The sequence below is a fragment of the Gossypium hirsutum genome, chromosome D11, assembly GCF_007990345.1.
Source record: "Gossypium hirsutum isolate 1008001.06 chromosome D11, Gossypium_hirsutum_v2.1, whole genome shotgun sequence".
Taxonomy (NCBI): Eukaryota; Viridiplantae; Streptophyta; class Magnoliopsida; order Malvales; family Malvaceae; genus Gossypium; species Gossypium hirsutum.
Genome location: NC_053447.1, coordinates 53191821 through 53216404, shown reverse-complemented (window position 1 = coordinate 53216404; position 24584 = coordinate 53191821). Strand labels below are relative to the sequence as shown.

Here is a 24584-nt window from a genome sequence, read left to right as displayed (position 1 = left end):
TTAACCTTTTAAAAAAATCGAATTTGACCATTAAACTTTTAAAAAAAGTTAAATTGTTGTTCTTTTAATGAAAATACTGACTAAAACATTAAACTTTTAAACATGACAAATCGAATGACAATCCACATGTACTTCACACCAATTTTTTTTAAATTTTTATGAACTTTTTATATTTTTTAATTTTAAATATTTTAAATATATATATTTTTAAAATTATTTGTTGACATAGCATATAAGATAAATAGTGCTATGTGAGTATAAAAGTACACGTGGACTGCCATATAGGTTGCCACACAACATTGTTAAAAAAATTAATGTTTCAGTTAGTATTATAGTTTAAAAAAAGTGATTTAATTTTTTTTTAAAGATTAAGAGTTAAATTCAGCTAAAAAAAGGGTAAGAGCTAAATTGATAAAGATATAATTGTTAATTGCTCAATTTTATAGAAAAGATGGATATAAATACCTTTTTATCAAAAAGCAACGTGGCAAAATGAAACGTTTTCTCTGAGGACCACAAACCATTGAATCTGTTAGTATCCTACGTTAAGGAGCACAATTGAGTGAATTCCAAAATGTCATTCACACTGATCTCTTCCTCTTCTACTATTATCTCTCTCATGTTCTTGCATTAAGAGTACAAAAATTTCTTCAAGTTGGTGAAGCCCTTTGGCTATGGAGAAGGACAACAAATTCTTCAACCTCTTGCACTCGCCGACTGTTAGGAATCTGAGTCGGCCAAAACATTCAGCTTTGAGTTGACCTTCACATATTGTCTCCAAATTCATCAAATAATACAGAGACAACGACTCCAAACAAGAAACCAACATCCTGGAGTTAATCACAACTTTAATATCTGAGACATTATAGAGCTTAAGATGCTTTAAATGTGGAAAACCTTCAGTAGTTGGGTCGTCAAGCATTTCTCTAACATCTTCTGTTCCATCTATAAATAGATTTTTGAGTTTTTTTCAACCACAATTTAATCCCAGCGTACAAATCACTACTTTTCATCGAAAGCTGCAACGTACTTGATGTTTCCATCCATTTAGGACATGGATAACTGTAGTGTTCGACGGAAATCTTGTATCTTTCCGTGTTGCCCAAAAACAAGTCATCTTGTGGCATAGCTTGCACATCAGGAACTCTTACTTCCAAGGTGGTGAGACGAGACAGATGCTGCAATTCAGCAAGACTAGCACTGCTTCCTGGGTTCTCATATAGGTATAGTTCTTCTAAACTTGATAAACTTGACAACACATTTGGTGATATTACTTCAAGTTTTCTACAACCACTCAAGTCTAGTAATTTCAGCCTGCTCTACTGTCCTCTTTCCTAAGAAGTCTATATCTTCTAAACTCAAGCAAGAAATGGAGTAAGGCAACGATGCCCCTTAAAAAGGTTATTTGGAACTTTTAAAGAATAATCGACACTACCCATAGGGAAAAAAGTAAGGTTTGGACATTCCAATTCATCTGGAAGCTCACTAACCATAGTCTTTTGTACGCTAATAAGACGGTAGTTTCTCATACTTTCCTCATCTGACCACCCTTCAAATACGTTTTCCTTACCTAAACAAAGCCAATTATGGTCCCTAGAAGCAATTGAAATGGCAACATCGCAGACAACATCATCCATATCAAAGCATTCGGGGGTAGAATCAGCAAGTAACAGAGAAGAGTCGTTGAGCTCACTAGCCACTGCCAATACTCTGTTCAGTACCTTCTTTATTGTGTCAAGGCCACGAAATAAACCCAAACCTCTGCAACATTTCAGCAAGCCTTCAATGGCAGCAATATGACCCATGATACAGCAGAGCAAGAAAGTGATTCTTCCCTTTCCAAGTATTTGTAGCTCATCTCAATAGCTGAATACACAGCACCTGAGATGCCCCTGAAGTTTATTTCAGAGGGCTTTAGCATCCTCCCATTCATACAGATTCTCCTTATATTTCAAAGCCTTTGCAACTGCTGCAATAGCGATCGACAATCCTTCACATTTTTGGGCAACTTTTTTTGCTGTATATTGGAACTCAGCTCTTTCAGCAATAGGAGCAGTCACGTTACAGCTTCCATGCTTCATCTTCTTTCAGGATATCAATTGGAAGGCTTTTCTGAGAACCCATCAACTTCAATACAACGAGCTTCCTAGACGTCATCAACATCTTCAATCCCTTGTGTTCGTCGGTTGGAAGAATTCCAAGTGCGCCCAAGTCTTGTTCCTCCCAAATATCATCCAGGATGATAAGAACCTTGGTGAGTTTCTTTAGTCGAACATGTAGTCGGGCAGCCCGAACATCAAGGCTAGGCTCGTCTAATTTCAGGCCTAACTTACTGGAAAACTCATTTTGAATATTTACCGTGTTTGAAGTTTGTGTTACAGCAACCAACACCACTTCATCGAACAGCTGATTCTCCTTGGTTTTGCCCACACCTCCCATCCCGTACACTCCTATTATATTGACATTATCATCTTCCAACGCCCCCTTAATCCCATTGAAAGCACTGCTTCTTGATCCAAAGGCCTCGTACTCTGTTACAGGTCTGATAATGCCTATCCCTTCAAGAGCAGGGCGGTGTGAAACTCTAGTAAATCCCTTGTTTTGGTCCAAGAGTTTAGCAATGGTGTCAGCCTCATTTTCCGCTTTCTTGCTGAGTTGATAACGGGACTTGAAATCAGGACAAAGCCCAGAGAAACACTTCTTCATTGCTTTCTCTTCATCCTGCTTTAAATTAAAATAGGATTTATACTAATATGTTATAATCACCTTCCTCACATCACACTCACATCGGTATCCATCATTTACTCACCTTGCTTTTATCAACGATCGGATGTTATTGTCATGCCTTATGTTTTATACAATTGTTATGTAAGCATGATGATAATATGTGATTCATGTAACTATTGAATGAGATGAACATTATATGCTCATATATTTTTCTTTCTCAATGAAGCATGTCTTTTTATAAATTTATCCTTATACTATTATATCCATTTTTTTATATCATTATTTTTTTCATGCTTTATTTCATTAATTATTAATAATTGATATCAAGAAAAAAAGTTGAAAATCATTAGGATATACATCAGCACTAAAAATAATTTTTTAAGAAAATGCATTAAAACTTATTAAATTATCATTAACATGCAATTCTTTGATTCTTGATTCATGCATCTCCCTTTTTGTTCAAAACAAATGTCAAATCCTTACTTTCTAAGTTGAGTAAGCAAATCATTGTGCAAAGTAATCTCTTGGTGATGTGAGCTTGCCTGCGAATCAAGAGGAGTTCGACACTACTTTAAAACACCTTTGCTTCTTTAGTTATACAACTTTAAAACGCAAAGACCTGAAATTGTTTAAAGTCGACACTACCTAATTTCGATCGGGAATCCATTACAACTCGTCATTACATCTGAAACGGGCTCGTATCACTTGGTCCCTTATTTACTAAATGACTCAATTATGAGAGTCTACAAAAGAAGAGAGGTGACTCATCATTTTTCTGTTGAACCTAACAAAATTTCTTGAAATTTCTGCAGAAATGGGCACTTCAATTACCATTTCAAGTGTTTCAAGTTCTTCTTCTCCATTAAAAAAAATGACAATTTTTTCCAAGTTTTAAATATTAATTTTCTCACCACTTTTTTTGTTGGATTGCAACTTTTAAATATTGAATAAAAGTTGTTGAAACTAAACCAATTTCTTTTTTTTTTCTGTTTTCAACTATTAAATATTAAATAAATATTTTTTAATTCAACTTTAATTAAAATTAATATAATATTTCGATTAACCTTTTTTCAACTTTTAAATATTAAATTATTTGAAAATAATTTTTAATCTTTTTGTTTTCACATAATTTTTAATACACATTTTTACATTAAAAATATATTTTATCAAATGCTAAAAAGGACTTCTTTTTAGAAAAAAAAGGACTTTTTTTTAAACATCATTCAACTTTTAAATATTAATTTTTATTCAACTTTTAATTAAAACTAATATTTTGTTTCACTTTTTTTAACTTTTAAATATTAAAATATTTACAACTAATATTTAATTTTCTTTTGTTTTCACGTAATTTTTAAATTTTTCACAAAAATTTTCCAGGCTTTAAATATTAATTCTTTTCCCTCCACGTTTTTGTTGGATTTCAACTTTTAAATATTAAATAAAAACGAAATTTTTTCTTCTTTCAAGTATTAAATATTAAATAAATTATCTTTAAAAAAGGAAAAAAAGGAAAGATGCACTATTCATTGTAACATGAATGAATGCTTATGTATATATGCCCGATCCAAATCCGAACCCGCCCGGCCATTTCCCCGTAACTGAATCCCAAATTCCCAAGTTTCAAATATATTTCGTCCTCTGAAATTTAGACCGGATATTATATCTTTAGGCTGGTAAGCCCCTTTCATGGTTTTTTAGTGGCCTTCGTCTTCAACCTCGTATCTATTTCTTTTGGCCCCCCAAAAAACCCTCCTGTCTAATTCATTTTAAATTCCCAACATCTTTTTCAAATAGCGTTTGACCTCAAAAAAGAAAATCATAAAAAAAATAGATAAAATAATTAGTTTAGTTTGGTTGTAGCAATCTAGAAGGTGTAGCAGGTTGGGTGGAAAGGATGAGGACTCTACCAACAACTTTTACTCTCTCCTTAGTTTCACGCTTAAATGTCTATAAAACCCCTCCATCTTCTCCCATGTTTCATTTTTGCCACTCTCGTTTCTTTTCAATTCCTCCTCCCAGACCTCTCTCTATCATGGCCTCTGCAACTCAACCTTCTTCTTCTCAGGTAATTTACACACTCAGTTTTCTGTTTCTTTCTATATCTTTAAAAAAGGAAATTTGGGTTTTCTTTTTTCTTTTTTATTGATTTTTATCTGAAAGGGAGTAAATTGATTGGAAAATATTCTTTTTTTGTTTAGGAAAATTAATGGGTTTTCTGTTTGTTTTACTAGGCTGTCTCTCCTGAGGATGTTAATAAAGAAACCAATATATTTCAGTTAATTCAAGCTCACCAGGTTTGTTTAATTTTACATATGTAATGTTTCCCTCTTTGTTTTGTCTATATATACTGTAATCAAATTGGGATTGGAACTTACTGAAATGTGGTTGATCCATTTTCAGGAGAAGGCTGCTAGGCTTTCTCCGGTGGAGGAAATCCGTACTGTTCTTGATCAAAGCACGCGCGGTATGCTTTCAACTTTTTCACAGGTTTGTGATCATATTACTAATTGATTTGATCATTTATAATTTGGGTTAATTGAGCATGAAGAATGATATAAAGACACCTGTGATACTTGTTTAGACTTTATAACGAAGGTTGTCTAAATTACAAGAGTGATTCTTGATTAGGTTTAATGAACAAAGTGAAAGTTTGTGGATGGCTATTGCTTTTCACTTTTATCTATATATCTTGTTGAGAGAACTGAGCTACTTGAAATTTGTTACTGAAGTTTTAGGAGTGAAAAGGTACTTTTTAATCCTTTATGGACTTTTAAAATTACTTCGGTTCGCTTACCATTTCCATGGTGATGATTTGGAATGAAGAAGTTTGAAGGATTCTTGCTATGCAGATCATAATCTCATCAGCTAGCAGACAATTCTAATCATGATAAATGAATCTTGTAATCATTAGATTTATTCATAATGAATAAAAACTTAATCAACTAGCTGCAGAAGACTCCTATAACCTAAACTTGCACAAGCTGTTACTGAATCTTGCAAAGTTTCTGCTTTTTGATCCTTCCTAGTTGCAGTTATGGTATCTTAGGCCATGGTGTTGCTCATACAATTACTATTTTCTATATAGAACCTGTAACGGAAACAAGATCTTGCAAAGTCTTGGGTCCTTTGGCACTTCTCGTGCAGTTGTTTGAATGGAATTAAACTGATGACTTATATGTGCCTTAACAACTCATATTAGGATTTTTTCTTTTTCTTTTTTGAGCTCCTTATTCAGTAAGAATTAGGATTATTATTTGCTTTCCAGGTCTTCTTTTGGTTTTTATAATTGTTTATGACATTCATCACTTAAAACATTTTTTCTATTTGTTGGCCTGCTCGTTAGGAAATTTTCTTCTTGCCCTATTCATTGGACATTTTTCTTGTTATCCTACTCATTTTTACTTCTTTTCTGCTTGCAGAAGCATGAGGGCTATCCATCAGCGTCGATGGTTGACTTTGCGTGTGATGCCAATGGATCTCCGATATTAGCAGTTAGCAGACTGGCAGTTCATACAAAGGTTCTTTCCTAGATTTTGAATTTTACTTAGTGAGTGCTCGATATGTAATCTATTCACTAGATGCCCTAGCTCAGAAGAATTAAGAGAAGGGGAATTGAAACATCAAAAGGATATTGGGTAATGTTTGGATTAGTATCATGCATAGTGATGGAAGCATTTATTGAATCATGTTAATTGTCAGGATTATAATTTGGTATTGTCATGTTGCCAATTTTGAACAAAGCCATTGCTGAGAACCAGGAAAGCTCTTTTCTCTTGTTATTAGCATTAGTTGCTTATGTTCTAGTCACCAACCTGCTTTCATTCTACCATTTGGAAACTTCTCCCTTGTTAATCCTATTGTCCTTGTGAACTGGTAGACAAGTTTTGTCCCTTTCACCTAATAATTCTTACAAAAATTACTTCGCAGGACTTGTTGGCTAATTTCAAATGCTCGTTGCTTGTCGCTAGAGATCCTGAAGACAGGACTGATTTAGTAATCACTCTGCATGGTGATGCTATTGCTGTAAGTTTGTAATTTCCAGTCTCCTGCTGGGCATCCTAATTGTTTGGTGGTCTGAAGTATTTGAGATGATGTATTGATCAATTATACAGGTATCTGAAAAAGATCAAGCAGCCATTCGAACTGCTTATTTGGCTAAACACCCAAATGCATTCTGGGTATGTTTCTCATCCCCCTGCATGCTATGTCCCTTTAGATGAATGTTGTCACTAATCTGCTTAGATAGAGAACTGAGCATATGTTCCTATTCTGAAGGTGGACTTCGCTGACTTCCAATTTATGCGCATTGAACCAAAGGTTGTGAGATATTTATCAGGTGTTGCGACAGCTTTGTTGGGATCAGGAGGTTTGTGCTCTGATTACTTTTCTGTATTACATCTTACATTCCTTCTATTCTAATGATAATTTTGAAGAATATTAATGCTGCCTGCCATTTAAGACAAGGCACTACTGGTTCTTTTTCTGCTGCCTTTTACCCGTCCATTTATTGTTTTCAGCAACTCTTATTGACTTGTTTGTGGTTTTATTATTCCTTTGTCCTAACAATCATTTTTTATATTTTATTTTTCCTTAATGTCATTTTGTATTTTTTTTTTATATGCTTAGAGTTCAGCAGAGAGGAGTACCAGGACTCGAAAGTTGATCCAATAGCTCAGTTCTCTAAGCCTGTTGCGGTATTTTTTGCTGTTCATTTTCTCTTGTACAACATTTCATTTTTTCATGAAAACATCCATTTTTGTCTTATTAATCCAGCATTTTGTTTCAGTCTCACATGAATAAGGATCATGCTGAAGACACAAAAGTCATTGTACAATTCGCAACGTCAATCCCGGTAATTAAGAATATTACGTTTTGGACAGTATCTTATATTAAGTGGAAGATTTTATCCATATTGTATTGAAGAGGCAAGTCAGCTAGCTCTTGCTGGTTAAGTTGGAAAATCATCGGACATGCATCAATAGCTAATCCTAGGCCCCCTAAAATCAGAGTAAGAGAAATTAATAACTTATTCTGAATAATTTGGCTAAAGATGCTGAATATTTCTTCAACCCAAGTGCGGTAGGATTCTAATAATCTTGAAAAGACAGAAAATTGATTCTTCATCCTAGAAGATCCAATGTTACGACTCAGATTTCATCTAAGTTTATATTTTCAGATGGTTCAATTTAGTTGTGGATGAAAAAATGATATGGTGCCTCGTAATTCTTTTGGAGGCCAATGACGGTTTGGTTTTGGAAGGAAAGAAAATGAGGTCAATGTATATTTTGGTTTTCTGAAGTCCAAAATGAAGTCCCTGTAATTGAACCAACACAAACTGAATTCCACCAGTTTGGATCCGTTCATCATTTTTAAAAATTTTCGAACTTTAAAATATTTACTTTGTTCTATAGAATTTTTAAGCGTTGTTCCTAATTTTAAAAATATTTATTTATTTTATATTATAAAATATGAAAACATAGATTTATGTTCGATTTGAATATTACTTTTTAACTTAACCAAAGACCAAACTAAATAGACCTAATTATTATCTGAATCAAATCTGAATTGAATTGCTGATCCATTTCTTCCCAATCATCTCTAACAATTATTCAATGTGATGATATACTCTTTGAAAATTTCTCATTGAAGACCTTTTATTGATAGGGAATTTAACATATCTGGTTATTGAGCTATTCCTTTTCCTGCCTGATCTGTGTCTTTCTCCAGGTAGACAATGCTTACATGCTGGATTTGGATAGTCTTGGATTCAATGTCAAGGTTTTAATAACTTTTAACCCTTCATATTAAATCTATGTTATTGGCTAACAGAAAGTAACGTTCTCCATTACTTTGAAGTCAACTGATAGAGATTTCCAATCACTATGCCTTGTGAGTTGTGAATCAGTTCTTACTGTATTCAATTTCTTGCTCTATGAATCTTTTTCCCTGCAGGCTGGTTATCAAGGGAATACTTTCAAGCTTCGAGTTCCTTTTCCTAGACGTGCAGAAGATAGAAAGTGAGATATCTTTATATTAAATACTTTTTGGTCTGAAGAAACTTTCCTTGATATCTTACTTGTCATCTGTTGTTTAGTAGATATTGTTTTTACATTTTATTCAAGGCATTTGCTCTGGGATTCTCATCTTAATCTTCTTTCTCAATGAGAACTAAATTTGAACCATCCTGGCGAAAGCCACTGAAACAAATGGGGAGGGAATGGCATATTGTTGTCCTTTACCCAAGCTTTTTAAATAAGAATACCGATATTGTATTTTAATCTGGGTTCTTTGTCGACTGGCTAAGACTTCAAGTAAAGAACAATAGCTTGCATGAACAAGTTGTGGGTGTGACTGTGTTACATGCATGTTTTATTGTTAGTCAGTTTTTTTTTTTTTATGTATGGTATTAGGGATGTCAAAACCCTCATAGTTGATATGCTCCAAGCTGCTCGATCTCAAGTCAACTGATCACACTGCTAAAAGTGACCCAAGTGGTGAGAGTTATCTAATTTCTTAAATCTCTATTTCATCTAGACTTATGATTGTCATTGCTCAGCTTCAGCATTATAAATTACCATATATTATAAACTGTATACTGGAAATGGTATCCGATAGTGAAGATCCTCCTCATGCTTATTGACTTCGTTTTGCAGGATATTGGGTTACAGTTTCTTCAAACTTCTCCAGAATATGGACCAACATATATTTCCAGAATTCATCCAATAAAAATACAATTACAGAAGACAAGCAGCTGGGATAATTCAGCTTTCTGCATCTTATACCTCGGAAACTTTCATTTCAAGTTATTACTATTACAGTCTATGATGCCATTTGAAAGTTGAAACTAAGGGACGTGAAACTGGATTGTGATTTATGTATATATACTTTGCCAGGGTATAATATTTTCTTCTTTCCACTAACAAAGTGGAGTTGGATAAAAACATGAACTATTGGAGGTGGAATATAACTTGAAAACATGATACAATGGTTTGGCTGTCAGAGAAATATGAAGGTGACTGGCAAAATATCTTATTCACCAACACTTTTGGGAAAAATTCTTGAAGTAATCTAATCTGAAATCCTGATGCAGCCTAGTTTTACTTTTTCTTCTGCAAAAGTTTGAACCTCTTGGTTGTTTCCAGACCATACGGATATACTTGGTGTTTGGTTGGTTGTAAATTTTGAAATTTACTTAAAAAAAAAATACATAATCTTAAAAAAGTTAAAAAGAAGGGGGGTTTAGGCTAATATAGTAGATAAGTCCTTGAACATTGTTATTTTATTGAAGTCCTTATATTTTTGTTACATCCAATTAAGTCCTTAAAACTTGGATTGGTAAAGAAATATGTCCTTAAACTGTCACCTTTTTTTTTATTAAAAATAAGCCTTTATTCCTTTATTAAATCTAAATAAGCCCTTAAAATTAGGATAAATTACATTCAATGTCACTCTAAAATACAGTATGTATTATTTTGGTTACTTAAATTTTTCTTTTTTAATTTAATCACTTTAGATAAATTAATTGTTCAAACTAATCATTTCCGTTAAAATAATGAAAGAAATTTTTTTGTTGACTTTTCCAAACTCCAACATTCCTTCCCTCTATGACTCCATCCAGACAAACTTTTGCCCCAACAGTGCACTTCTATGCTGGGGACAGGGAAGAACTCCCCACTGTATTATCTGTTGTTCGGAATGACGTGTCCGAGGCGACTACAAGGATGAGCTTGAGCTTCTCCGAGGAGGATTTCATGGACGGGTGCTATAGCCAAGATTATAGCAGCATAACACAAGAAATTTCCTCAAGGAGGTAAAGAAAGGTTTCAGGAAGCAGAGCAAGGGAGAGAGGTAGGGAGACAGATGAGGGAGAAAGTGGGTATGATGTTAATTTGATGACCCACATTCCATTCTCGGTTTCCTCTTTGAAGAAGGGTATTTTGAATTTATGTAAAAGCAAATATTAAATTAGTTGTAAATTTATTTTGATTGATGTTACTCATTTTACTTTGAATTTTAATTAATTTGGCACTTTTTAAATTAAATTTTGATTATAATGATTTGAAAACAAAATTAAATGAAAAAATTATACATTAACTTACTTTATAAAATTATATATTAACTTCGAATTTTTATTTAACAAAAATTTTAAAAAATATATAAAAAAAGAATACTTTATTGTTTTTTATTAATAGCAGTTTTTATAAATATTTAATATTATGTTCATTAGTTAATTGTTCTAAATTGTTCAAATAAATATTTTAATTTATATTTAACTAAAGTTAAAATTGAATAATAAAATTTAATCAAAAATCAAAATTTAGTTTCAAAATTCATTCAAATAAAAAATTCAATATAAAGTTGAAGCATTAATTTCTGTAACAATAATGTTTACTTTATTTGATTTTTTGAATTCATTTGATTAGATTAGTACATTATTAGTTTTATCCAAAATCTTATTTAGTAATAATTTCTCATGTATCTTTCCATTTAGAATAAAAACAGGTTTTTGTTTTTAGGGATAGTGTATTTCTTTTTTGGCTTAATTCCTTATTTCACTCTTAAACTATATCTAATTTTTTCGCTTTGGTACTCTTTTTTTTTTTTTGTCCCAATTTGGTATTTAAAATATTAATCACTTCTCAATTTGGTATCTAAAGTTATCCTTGAGTTCATTCTTTCTAAAAAAAATTTTTTTGATAGCCACACGAAGAGACATATGTCAGTTTTATGTAAAAAATAATACTTTCTTTTATTAAATGTATGTATACATTAAAAATTATAAAAAAAATGGAAATAAATATATAAGAAAACAGAATATATATATAATCTAGAAAAAGAATATATAAAAAAACACCATAAGAAATTAGTTGAAATTAATAATATTATTACAAAAATTGTGAAAAAATTGTAAATATATATTTTAAAAGTTTAAAATATTTTTTTATAAAATTCTAAAAAGTATTTAAATTTCAAGGTTTCTTTTTTGCAATTACTTGAAATTTAAATGCTTTTTAAATTTTTATAACAATTTTCAAATTTTATATATTATTTTGACTTTTTAACTTATAACTATAAATTTTATAATTTTATAAAAAAATAAAATTAAATATTTTTATATGTAATATATAATTTTTTTATATTTTTGATCAATATAATATATAATATTAAAAATAAATAAAAAGACATGACGTATTCTAATAGTGCCACATGACAAGTTAACGTTGGCCAACAGTTCATCATTGGCCAATTAAAGTCAATAATTTTTTTAATATTTAAATATTTAGTATTTAATATCATAATTTTTTATTTTAAATAAATTTAATTATCACGTGACAATTTTTTCATTGCCCAAAATAAGCCACATTACAATTTTTCATTGGTCAAAGTAGCCTAACAGATTTATTTTAACAGTTGTTTAAAAATAACCGAAAATATAAATACTTCAACAGTTATAGTGAATTAAATTTTTTTAATTCCACAAATAGATTTGTTAAATGTTCTCCATTACTGTAGATAGAATATTCTTTTTTAAACATTTTCCAATATTCAGAAATTAAAAAATTGAAGAATAAAAAAAAACTTTCTTAAACAAAAATCTATACCATCGAAACAAATAAAAACTTGAATTGCTTTACTATTCTTGATAGATTGCAGAAATTTCTATGCAAATGCGACTTTGAGGTACAAGAAGATGGACATGGGGAAGTATGTACTTTTGAGATTTTGTAATCCATACAGACCATTCCTGACAAATGCTACCTTCTTCTGTCATATGGGTGATTCCAGCCATCAAAATGCTTAATATGAAGGAAAAAACATAATCTCATGGGATCATAGTTGCCAAAATTACTAATATTTATCCAAAAACAATAATTATTCTCATTTGTATATATATGAAAAATATCAAACATCTATACACCTAACAAACCCCAGCAAGCAGACCCATGTTTTAACTTCTCTAATTTTTCTCCAACCCATTATCATCAACTCCAAAAATATTCCCCCAAAAAATATCAGAAAAGAAAAAGGCCCTGCTGCTGCCATTGATGTATCTTCAATCAGAATCACTTTTCATATTTCCCATGGCCTTCAATCCTCTTGGTCTCTGGATCATTGCCAAAACCCCACATCAGAAACATGAATAATAACATCAAAAATTATTGCATTGTAGGAAATGTAAAATAAGACAAACCAAATCATATGTTACCTTCTTAGAACTCTTCTTTTCCCTAACTTCATATCTTTCTTGGCACATATCAGTCAACCATGCCCCAGGGCTCACCAGCTGCCACCACAACCAACCAATACATGTCAAATTTACACCAAAAATTATATATATGGAGCCTACATATATGCTTCACATACAACAATGTTTACTTACAAGTAAGCTCCTTCGGATAATCTTGGCTCTCTTTTTAGGCCTCTGAAGGGGTTTACACCCTTTCATTGCCATAAAATCCTCCTCTTTTTCTTTGCTTGACAATGTGATATACAGCTTTGGCCACACTACCCCTTTGTTATCCTCTCCATTATTGCTATCCACTGCAATCTTCCCATTCTCATCCACCAATCCCACTGCTGACCCTCTTGTTGTGTAGTACCTGTCTTCCTTCTCTGGTGAAGCCGCTTTCCGGTGATCCGATCGCAGTATAGATGCTTCTGAATTCCTACAATCAAACACACAAAAAGAGTTAATTTCACCATTATACCAGTTTGCTTATTTCAATTATAAAAGTTTTACATGGGAAATTTCTTAACACCATGTTTGGTTGCTAAGAGACCAAAAATTGCAGTCAGAGAACTAAAATGGTATAAAGCAGACAAGTAGGAACTTCCCCTATCCGATCAACCAAACAGGGGACAACGAGGCCCACAACCTTATTGAGTCATTTTCTCGGAAAATCTTTAATCACTGGTAGATGGCTTCTGAGAAAGAATAAATAAATATGCCTTTTCTCTTTTACCCGGAAAAAGAATCCATGGCCAGGCCCAGCTAATTTTGCGGAAGGGGGAAAAAAACCAAAATTCAATCTCTTTCCCCTCCCTCCCCCTCCCAACCTAAGAGCTTCTCAGAAATCAAAGAAAATGGGTAAAATTAAAAAAAAAAGCCCCAAATAGAAGAGAAAAAGCTTGAAAACAAAGAAAAACTCTTTTTTTTTTTCCAAACGAACAAAAGGAGCCAAGAAAAATAAAACATGATTTTTTTTTTAAATTCCAAGAAAGAATTGATGTTCATACCTAGTGAGACGAGGATTGAATTGAGAAAAAGGAGAGGATTCTTTATCTAAAAGCCGAGAAGTGATTCTTCTACGAATTATAGCATTGGATTTATGAGAGATTTTTTGAGGGTCTTTAACTCTCACACATCTTAGCCTCTTTCTATTCCCCCACTGTAAAAACAACTCCGGCTCTATTGTTTTGCATGTTCTTTGGCTCCTCTCTTCTTTCTCCATCTCTGTCATTAAACCAATAAGAACAAATTAAAAAAAAAGTTTCAATTTTCTTACATCCAATAAAATCAAAGCTGAAGAGCAATAATTTTTTTCTTTTTTTTAAAAGAAAGACCCAAAATCCAATTTCGGTTGAAGAAAATAAGAATAATAAAAACTGATTTTTCAAAAAAGAAATCCCCCGGAAAACCAATTTGGGTGGTTTATGCTGTGAAAATCAAAGAGATGATGAAAATAAAGTCTGGGTGTCTTCTGTTTGTTAGAGTAGGAAAAGAAATGCCATATTAAAGGGAAAAAATGAAGTTCGAGAGAAATTGGTTGCCTGACCTTGAAAAGCTAAACAGATACGCTATAATCTTTCCTAAAAAAAACCCAGAAACTCCCAACAAAAAAAAGAAACCAATTACCAAGTAAGAACAAAAAAAAAAGAAACAAGATAAAGCAAAAGAAGGAGATTTCTTACAGTGAAGAAATGGTATCATCCCAGAGAAGAACAAAAAATAGGTTTTGTTTTGTATTGTATTGTTCGCCCAAATTATTAGTGCAAATTCTGTGTTTCTGTTTCTCTTTAACCTTTCTCTGATGTCTTCTTTTGGTTCCTGTAATAGATTCTGGGAAAGGAGATGAAGCAAAAACAGGGGAGAAGAGAAGATATGGTGGCGTTGTATATATGGATCATTGGGTGGGTTAGTTAACCAAACCAAGTAGGCGAGGTAATAAGTGGCATTAGTTCCATTTTAATGGAGCTTGGGCTATTTCTTCTTTTATAAATTTCTAGAAAGGCCTTCACTTCCCTTTTCAAGTATTTCAGTTGGGCTTACAAATATGGGCTCCATAATTCTCCCAAAACCTAATTAATAAAAATAAATAGAAAAAAGCAATTAAAATCTTTCTCCTATGTTAAACAAAATATTTTAAAATTTATATAAATACCTTTGAGTATAAGAATTGAAAAACCAGTTAAAACAAGAATTTTGATTATTCCCCTAAATTTTAGTTATTTTTTCTTTTATCTTTGAGCTTTCTTGTAACTATAATTTTATTTATAAGAAACATTTAATTGGTCACAACAGTGCATCTAAGTTAGCAACAAATTAATTAGAATTAAAATGATCTGAAAGTGATGAAAAAATATGATTGGTGATTCTCAGCTTCTTAACTCAATATAGTGTCCAAGTAATGAACTTAACCTAGGATTTTAAGCAACCCCATTGACATTTCAAAACCTGAAAAGGAGCATCCAATTTACCTGCCACACCAACAATATGAATTTTAAAAAATGTAAAATCCCCCAACTCATCAAACTCACAGTCCTCCAGCTTCTGAGGGTATAAAGTTGAGTGTGTGAAAATGGAATTTGACTTTAAAGCCATGGAGTTAGGTCTGCACTGCTTTGAGATTAGGAAATGGGCATCATAAGTCAAGTAAAGGCGGATTATGTTGACTCCTTGGGGTACCGCGAGCTCCTTTAAAATATGTGTTTGAAGTTAATACATTTTATATCTTTTTAAAGTGTTTTGTATATGAATATATAAATAAATCCATTGTATTTAGGAACAACGAAAGTGGTCTCAATTATATTTTATTTTATTTTCAATGCTTAAAATGAAAATTTATAAAAGTTTATGTAATTTATCTATAATTTTTTCATTTTGATTCTTGGAAACAGCACGCTTTGCCTTCTAATTTTGCTTTAAAATCTCCCCTAAAGATTGTGGGGGTAATTCAATGATTTTTAGGTTGAAGTGTGAATGAAGCTACAATCAATTCAATTTTATCAAAGTTATTGTAATTTATCCACAAAATGTTCTACTTTTAATTAGGAACAAGAATTTGGTGATTTTTTTTATATTGCGTCAATGTTTTTTTTTTTATTTTGAAATTCATTTTTTTATATTTTTAATATTTTTTAATACTTTTATACACCACTTATCAATCTCCTAATCTTATACATATGCGTAAATACTATACATAATATATTATCTAATTAAAATGGTAGTTTTCTTTGGACAAAAATTAAAAAGGTAGTTTAGTTTGCTTTAAATATTTAATTATTAGAATTAATGAAATAAAATTAGTTTATTTAGATAAAATTTTGTAAGCACGTGCGAGGATTTAATTGAGTCAATTTTAAGCCAATGAAAAAAAATTGAGTTAGTTGTAGGTATTTGAATGAAATACAAATTAAAAATTACGGTTATTCGAAATTAAATTCAATCCTAATTTTTATTTAATATATAATTAATTTATTTTTTATGGTATAAAAATAAATATTTTATATTTAAAACAAATTAAAAATTTTGAAAAAATTATTGTTTTTTAGAAATATTTATAAAAAAAATCTTAAAATTTTTTCAAATAATATTCCATATTCATTTTATCAAAATAAGTCTAAAATATCAAAATAAAATATTAATATGGAAAAATCGAGAACCAAACCCACCCAAACTAAATTATGATGAATGGTTCAAAAAATGTAAAAAAAAAAAAACTCAATCAAACTAAACAGATATCAACCCAATTAATGGAGTTGACCATTCTTATTTTGTCAAATATTTAAGGAATAACTTATATTAAGATTATATTAACATTCATAGTCATTAGTCACCAATAAAATAGTTTTACATCCTCAAATTTTAAAGGGTAAAGTGCAAAAATATTCAATAAAGTATTACTTGCATCCTATTGTCCATTGAACATTTTTTTTTCCTATTTTGATTACTAAACTATACAAAATCAAATATTTTCATCACCAAAAGTTAAAAGTCATTTGAAATTTGATGGAACTGTTGATGTGAGTTTTTTTATTAGTCTAATAATAAATTTAATTCTCTAATGTTTACATATTTTATCAATTTAATCTTAAATATAAAAAAGTTCAACAAATTTAGCCTTAATGTTTACAAAATTTATCATTTTAGTTTAAATTATAAAAATTCAATAAATTTAGTCCTCAACATTTACAAAATTACAAAATTTAATTTTTTAAAATTTTGTAAATTAAAAAAACAACCTCCAAATCTAGTATAATAACAGTAAGAAATTATTACCAGTTAAAAATATCCATAGAGTCGTTGGCTACATCACAACCACAACCGTCTAAAAACACACTCAGCCATAACAATACAAGAATTAATGAAATTGTTGAGTAAATTTTAAAACAATCAATCTTATCAATTTATTTTTCAAGACTTTTAATGTAAATTAAAAATTATTCTCCCATTTTTTTTCCCTACATTAGGTTAAAATTATTGTTTGCCACTAAAATATGGCCAATTTCAGTATTTGTCTCATTGCTTGAATCTTCACAAGAAATTTTAGAAATATAGTATTATGTTTTTTTGAGAAACTGTGAACCTTGTTTTACAAATATGGGTTCACACCAAATTTCATTCATGTACCTTACTCACGGTTTATTTATGGTTCTTATTTTAGTTTCTTGTGCTTAAAAAAGAGTTTCAAAAAAGTTCATTTTTGCCATTTGGTGCGTGAAAATGGGGTATTAATGATTTTTTAGTACTACTGCTAATTGTGTATACAGTTGTTCAAATTCGTGTGTTTAGCCAAAGAGTGGGGGAATCAATGGCATCCATACTTACTTTCAGGTAGATTTATCTAAGGGTCAGGTAGCTCGTCTAGCCTGGTAGGACCAACCCAACTTGTGCTAGGCTTGAACAAGGATTTCCACACCTTAGGTTGGTTCAACCTAGTTCAAATTCAATTTAAATAGTAACTTTTTAAAAAAAATAAATTTAAATATAAAATATCAACTAAAATCATATTTTTAATATTTTATTAAATTTTGAATACTAAAACGAGATTTTTGGACAGGTTGAACCAACTCAAAAATAGGTTTGGCCTTGAATTTTTTTTTGGAATCGAGCCTAAGCCTAATCCATGGATACCTCTACTTTCAAGGTCCCATCTTGTTTTGGGGTTAACCCAAAGTTAGAACCCTTATTTTAGAGTTAAGATATTAGCTAGTGGTGATGATAATTATTTTATTATTTTCAGTTTCTCTAGGTTTGGGTGTTGGGTTATTTAAAAAAAATACAAAATTTACCATTTTGTAAATGTTGAGAGTTAAGTTTATTGCTTTTTTTTTAGAATTTGAACTAAAATGACAAATTTTGTAAACATTGAGCGCTAAATTTGTTGAACTTTTTTATATTTAGGATTAAATTGATAAAATGACAAATTTTGTAAACATTGAGCACTAAATTTGTTAAACTTTTTATATTTAGGATTAAATTGATAGAATGTGTAAACATTAGAAGGCTAAATTTTTTATTAGACCAAAAAAAATCCCACATCAACACTTCCTTCAAATTTCAAATGGTTATTAACATTTAGTGACGAAAATATTTGATTTCATATATTTTAGTGACCAAAATAGAATGCAAGCAATACTTTAGTGATCATTTATGTACCTTACCCATTTTTAAATGCATACAAGGTTATTATACATTCAAGCATCTAAACTAATAATAAAGTTATTGGTTGAGTTGGTGTCACGAGTCACCTAGGCCCAAGTTGATTAGTGAAATTACAAAAATAACATTCCGTATTTAAAATAAGTTATATTATTTAATGGTGCTTTAGTCTTTCAATTTAAAAAACAATAAAAATATGTATATGGTGGAATTTGAGCCCATGCTAATTACATTGAAAAAACTTTAAATTTACCACTAAACTAGAGGTGTTCATGGGCCAGACTAAGGCCTGATTCCAAAATATTTTTCAAGACTAAGCTTATTTTCAAGCCGAGTCAAGTCGCCCAAAAAGCCTATTTTACTATTTAAAAATTAATAAATTATTAAAATTATGTTTTTAGTTGCTATTTTATACATTTTTATAATTAAATTTTAGTCTAAAAATATTTTTTATTATTTAAACTGAGTTTGGGCCAGACCGGCTTGGCCCAAGGTGCAACATTGCCCAAGCTCGGCTCAAGTTGGGCCAGGTTGGCTAGCCAGCCCTTAGATAGGTCTACACTCAACCAAAGCTTTATTTTCATATATTTATAAATTTTAGTTTTATTAGGGTCAAAAATAAAATTGGTACCCAAACTTGCCCACATCTCCCAGATTGATACTTATAGTTTTTTTTTCCTAGATTGGTACCTGAAGTTTTTTTCCGTCCACTATATTGGTACTTAAGCCTAACGATGTTAATTTTTGAAGGAAGAAAATGAGCAAAATTGTCTTCTTCTACAAATAAAAAATCAAGTTCTCAAAAAAGGATTTTGTATTGCCATTGTGAGATAAAGGGACTTGATTGCAATGCGAATACACCAAAGAACAAAGGGAGAAAATTCTTTGGGTGTGCGAACTTCAAAGAGTAAATTAGGGTTTGTGTTTTGGTCTGTCATAGTTGGGCTTGTGAGAAACAAAGGGTGTTGTGATGTTAGTTGAAGATTTTTGTGCAATTTTGTGTACTGACATTTTGTTGCAATTTGGGTTGAAGATATATTCTAAAATTTTTAATATTTTGATTTTTTTTTGTTGTATGTAAGAAATGTAGACTGAGGGTTATGATTTTTTCGATGAGTTGAAGGTAACAATAACGGGACGAATTCAACTGTAGAAAAACAAGGATGCACAATCGATGAAATAATGCTTCAAAATAAGATGTTATTGACAGTGAATAGGAGATTAAGACTTGAGCATGATGAACTCAATATTGATGAAATGCAAAGAATCGATTAAAGATAACTCGTTTGGAAGAGAAGATCACATTGTACAATGCTATATGTCAAGGAACAACAAAGTAATAGTTGCTTATAAATCGTTGTTAATTGTATCATAGATGGTGTTTTTGGGTTATCTTAGTTGCGGATGTTGAAATGTTGTCCATGAATTTGTTGCATTAGTTGTTAAGAATGAATGAATTTAATGGAAAATATTTTTATGATTTTGTAAAATGTTGTTGTAAAAGAATCAACAGATACCAATATATGAATTGAATGGGAAATCTTTTTATGTTTTTATGTTGTTGTTAAAGTATATACATATACCAAAATTGACATCAACAAAATAGAACCATCAAATAAATGATCCATGGAAAGACAAAATCAGGTTGACATCAACAAAGTAGAACCATCAAATTATCCAACAAAATAGAACCATCAAATTTTCGATTGTATGTTAACTAATTAAACTCAACTGGGAAGTATCATCAATAACATGGTATCATCAATAACATCAAGTGTGTCTACCTCGTGTTCAACATATACATGTATGGACCCTATATTTCTAATATGGTTAATCATTACTATGGATGATTGATTATCATAGCAAACACTCAGTCCCTTACTAAAATCTAACCATTTTCAGAGTATACAAATTTCTTCACAGCTCTATACCCAGCTTCCACTACCATCTCACACAAAGTGTAATAACACAAGAAATCTGGGTCAAAATCCAATTGCAGCACTTCCCTTCTAACATAGGTTGCATAAGGGTCTGTGACAAAAGTTTCACCCAAATGCATATGCACCACACATTTATCCCAAGTCACGAAAAACACTACATAGACAAAATCAGTTAGATAATAAAGTCAGGTACATAATATAAACAGTAATATACATAACATAAATAATATAAACAACAATATACATAACATACATAATATAAATTGTAATATACATAACATACATAATATAAATAATAGTAAACATAACATACATTATATAAAAAGTAATATACATAATATACATACTAATAATATCAATTTCAGCGTCAATCAATTTCACCCTAAAAAATATTCCCTTCAGAATGGAGTTTTTTGCATACACATGAATGCCAAAAAAATTATAATTAATTATAATACTAATAAAATATCTAAACAACGAAAACCCTAAACACTGTTAAAAATTGGTTCAACATTAACCCAACACTAAGAAACCATTACAAATTGTTAAACATTCTTTAAACTTGAAAATCAAAGATCCCAATAAAAAATTTTCACTTCTTTAGAATGAGTCAAAATCTAAGCAATGGAAAAAAATAAAAATTTTCTATTTTTAAAAAAGACACAATAAAAAGCATATTGAAAAACCAATAATTTAAAATATATATATATGCTTTTTAAATGGAAACAAAAAAAAACTTAGAAAGATTGAGTAAAATACTAGTAATCGATGATGAAAATAGGGTAATCTTGATTCAAATACCACTTCACTAATATGAAAGGCTAAGTAATCAATGACGAAACAAGGCTTCTTTTAATGAGATGATGAAAAATTTTTCCAATGGCTGGGTAATTGAACGAATTTTTCAGATGGCTGAAGGATAGGATTGAAAAGGTTTTTACACAAATGTTAAAGGATGGAAATTTCTTGTGAAAGGATTCAATGTGACTAAAATAAAGATTCAGAGATGACTTTTGATGTTGAATGATGAAAACATCTGGGAATCGAAAAGGTTTCTTCAACAATCGATTCACTAACTGATGGAAAACATTTAATAGATTTTGATTTTTTTTATTTTAATAAATGATGTTATTAATTTAAGATAAATAATTTTAATCATTTTTTTCCAATGGTATAGGTCAAAAAGGGTGACACGTGATAGTGCGCATTTGGCCAGAGCTACTGTAACACCCCAAATTTTGGACCTAGAAGAAATAGGTTTTGAACAAAGGAACAGTTAGGAGACTGCACATAATATTTAGTTGTGCAAGGAAGTGACACAAATGAATGTCTGCTTTAGTGGTTAAGTGATTTAGGAGTGTTTGGAAGTGTTTGAGAAGTTTGGGGTTCAAACCTTGGCTTATGCAAAATTTTTATTTTAAGTGAATAAAATCCTTGGATTTAGATAGTAGGTTCTTAAATTATTGTGGTTAAAATATGATACAAAGGAGTTGTTGGTCTAGTGGTAAGGGGCATGTGGAGTGTACATAGGGTTGAACTCTAAGGTTCGAGTGTTGGAAAATCAAAAAGGGAGTATTTATTTTACTACCTAATTCGTGTGGGTAGTAGAGTTGGATTGAAATACTATTAAATGGAGTTTAAACTGATCATAGAGAGAATTGAGGAGAGAATATTAGGATTTAGGGAGGTTGTTGTTGTGGAGAGATAATAGTAGAAAATTAAAGGATAGGAAGTAGATGGAGAGTCTATAGCCGAATTGGAGGAGGGATTTTTGGGATTTGGGGTTGTTTCCGATTTGGTGAGAGTTAGAATTCGGGTTTCATTCCTTTTCTTTCAACCTTGTCTGAATACAGCTTCTCTTCTCCCTCACCATTTTTCTTTTCGGTTTTCTCTCTTAGTCGATTCTCCCTTCTTCTTATTTTAAGCTCAGCCGAATAGCTCTCGGCTTTAGCAAGGGTTCGTTGATCAATTGGGAGCACGCAGTTTTTCTCTTCCTCTCCCTCAAGTGCTCTCCATTGGCCAAATAATGATAGTTTAATCTCGATTCTCGGTTCTTTGCATGCTACATCTTTGATTTGTAATCTGTTTTATCGTTGTTGGTGGTGGTCGAGGTTGATTGACACATTGCCTGGAAACCAATGGTGTGATGATCATTGATTTTCGGAATAAGAGTGTTCAGAACGAAAAGAATTTACAAATCGCATCAGGTGTGTAAACACCCCACTGTAACTGTAGAACGACAAAAGCTGAAAACCTAGAAATACGACGTTTGAGACCACACGAGCGCGCGATCGCTCGTGTGGCAAGCCAAACCCACACATCATGGGCGATAAACTGTGGAGGCCTCCATGAACATTTTCATGGGCTTAGGCCGTAATAGGCCACGTTGGGTCGAAATGGGCCCTGTGGGCTCGATGGGCTCGTGGGCCCTACACGGATGAAATCTGCGATTTGTGGCAATTACTAGATTGGGTTATATAGATCTCATAGCCGTGGTGAAATCTGGGCTGAGCGGGCTGTACGAGCATGTAGGCCCACTTGGGCCGAGTAATGGGCCTTGGGACCATTTACACTGTTATAACCATTTAGGTTACCTGAGTCGCTTAAGGCGACTGCGAACCTTTTAAGAGGTCGATATCTACACCGAGACTCCAAAATAGGTAAAATAACCAAAATACACCCATAGGGTAAAATGACCGAAATACTCCCATAGGGTAAAATGACCGAACCCTCATAAGGTAAAATGATCGAAATACCCCCATAGGGTAAAATGACCGAAATACTCCTATAGGGTAAAATGATCGAAAATACCCCCATAGGGTAAAATAACTGTTATACCCCTAGGAGATGAATGACTGTTATGGCTTTATGTTATATATGACTGATTTGCTCTATGATATGTATGACTATGATTGAGCATGACATTTTGCATACACGTATGATATTATGTCACAATATATTGCATGAGGATGGGTTCTTATATTTGGAGGAAGTGTACCGTACTGATAAGGTTGCACGGGTCGCCCAAGACGACTGTGGACCTACTGATGGCTATATGCAGTTTATTTTACTGGCAGCTTTGGTCTAATACTATTTAGTGCCGCAACCGGTGCTAATCTTGGTATGTCTGGCTGGGTGGGTCGATTTTATCCCCACATGGTGTGTTTGGCGGGACGGAGTGATGTGTAGAGGCTGGATTTGGTAGGATTTCTAACTGCATATCTGCACTGATTAATGATTTTGTATTGTTACTGCATCGATTAATGATATTACATACTGTTCACTGCATAACTGATATCTGTTACTGTTATGGGCCAATGCCCTACTGATACTATTATTGAAATTTGGCAAAGGCCCTACTGATTACTAGCATTGTAATGGGCTCAAGCCCAATTGTTTACTATTACAGGAAAGGGCTTAGGCCCACATTGAACTGGACTGTTACTATAACGGGCTCAAGCTCAAACTGTATTTATCTACTGTTTAATTCATTGTTTGCTTGTTAGGGGATTACACACTGAGTTTTTGTAGACTCACTCCTCTGTTTAACTGTACAGGTAATCCCCAGTTATAGGCGGGTCGGTGCTGCGAGGGACTCGATGATGACCACACAATCGCATCAGCTTTCGTTTTTAGCCTTTGATTTATAAGTAACTGAATTTGGGTATTTTTATGTAAAAAGGCCTCTTTAAAGTTATAAACTTTAAATTGGGGTTTTTATTTATTTAGTTTGATATAAACTGCTAGTTGTAGAAAAAGACGGGTTTTCAAAAGGTAACTGTTTTCAAAGACACCACGTTTTCGCAACATTTCTAAAAAAAAACTTCCGCAATAAATGAGATTTTAGAAATTTTATAACGTTTTAAAAGTGATTAGCTTTTAATGATGCACGCTTGGAAATGAACAACCCGTTTTGGAATCATCGTTTAATAACAAAATGATTAATTGATTTTAAAGATTTCAACGACAACAAGTTTTACGCTAAACACCTCAATGTGACACCGCCAGATTCAGCCATAATTCCTAGGCCAGGT

General features: G+C 31.6%; 2 protein-coding genes across 4 annotated transcripts; one reads left to right on the top strand and one right to left on the bottom strand.

Moving 5' to 3' along the window:
- The first annotated feature begins 4253 nt into the window (after positions 1 to 4253).
- Positions 4254 to 9668, top strand: LOC107946167 (uncharacterized). Of its 2 annotated transcripts, XM_016880398.2 has the most exons (13): positions 4254 to 4792; positions 4959 to 5021; positions 5128 to 5214; positions 6147 to 6245; positions 6655 to 6750; positions 6840 to 6905; positions 7003 to 7093; positions 7354 to 7421; positions 7514 to 7579; positions 8455 to 8505; positions 8680 to 8744; positions 9138 to 9221; positions 9381 to 9450. In XM_016880398.2, exons 1-12 carry the CDS (start codon positions 4622 to 4624, stop codon positions 9193 to 9195), a joined length of 981 nt encoding a protein of 326 aa, XP_016735887.1. In that variant the 5' UTR covers positions 4254 to 4621; the 3' UTR covers positions 9196 to 9221; positions 9381 to 9450. The 2 variants fall into 2 exon arrangements, with proteins under 2 accessions (XP_016735887.1, XP_016735878.1); XM_016880389.2 differs by lacking the exon at positions 9138 to 9221 and having other exon boundaries at positions 9381 to 9668.
- Positions 9669 to 12343: 2675 nt separating this feature from the next.
- Positions 12344 to 14911, bottom strand: LOC107946179 (uncharacterized). 2 transcript variants are annotated; one of them, XM_016880416.2, is made up of 5 exons: positions 14505 to 14911; positions 13966 to 14182; positions 13109 to 13394; positions 12935 to 13012; positions 12344 to 12832 (listed from the first exon to the last, which is right to left on the bottom strand). In XM_016880416.2, exons 2-5 carry the CDS (start codon positions 14178 to 14180, stop codon positions 12782 to 12784), a joined length of 630 nt encoding a protein of 209 aa, XP_016735905.1. In that variant the 5' UTR covers positions 14181 to 14182; positions 14505 to 14911; the 3' UTR covers positions 12344 to 12781. The 2 variants fall into 2 exon arrangements, with proteins under 2 accessions (XP_016735905.1, XP_016735896.1); XM_016880407.2 differs by having other exon boundaries at positions 14641 to 14911.
- Between the last annotated feature and the right edge of the window lie 9673 nt (positions 14912 to 24584).

What these genes read in the sequence shown, in the direction of transcription:
- LOC107946167 (XM_016880389.2), top strand. Translation starts at nt 4,622, where the DNA reads ATGAGGACTCTACCAACAACTTTTACTCTCTCCTTAGTTTCACGCTTA. An exon ending in TGCATGGTGATGCTATTGCT is followed by an intron (nt 6,751 to 6,839) that starts GTAAGTTTGTAA and finishes TCAATTATACAG; the next exon opens with GTATCTGAAAAAGATCAAGC. An exon ending in AGACGTGCAGAAGATAGAAA is followed by an intron (nt 8,745 to 9,380) that starts GTGAGATATCTT and finishes TTCGTTTTGCAG; the next exon opens with GATATTGGGTTACAGTTTCT.
- LOC107946179 (XM_016880416.2), bottom strand. Translation starts at nt 14,180, where the DNA reads ATGGAGAAAGAAGAGAGGAGCCAAAGAACATGCAAAACAATAGAGCCG. An exon ending in TTCAATCCTCGTCTCACTAG is followed by an intron (nt 13,395 to 13,965) that starts GTATGAACATCA and finishes GTTTGATTGTAG; the next exon opens with GAATTCAGAAGCATCTATAC. An exon ending in AAAAGAAGAGTTCTAAGAAG is followed by an intron (nt 12,833 to 12,934) that starts GTAACATATGAT and finishes GCAATGATCCAG; the next exon opens with AGACCAAGAGGATTGAAGGC.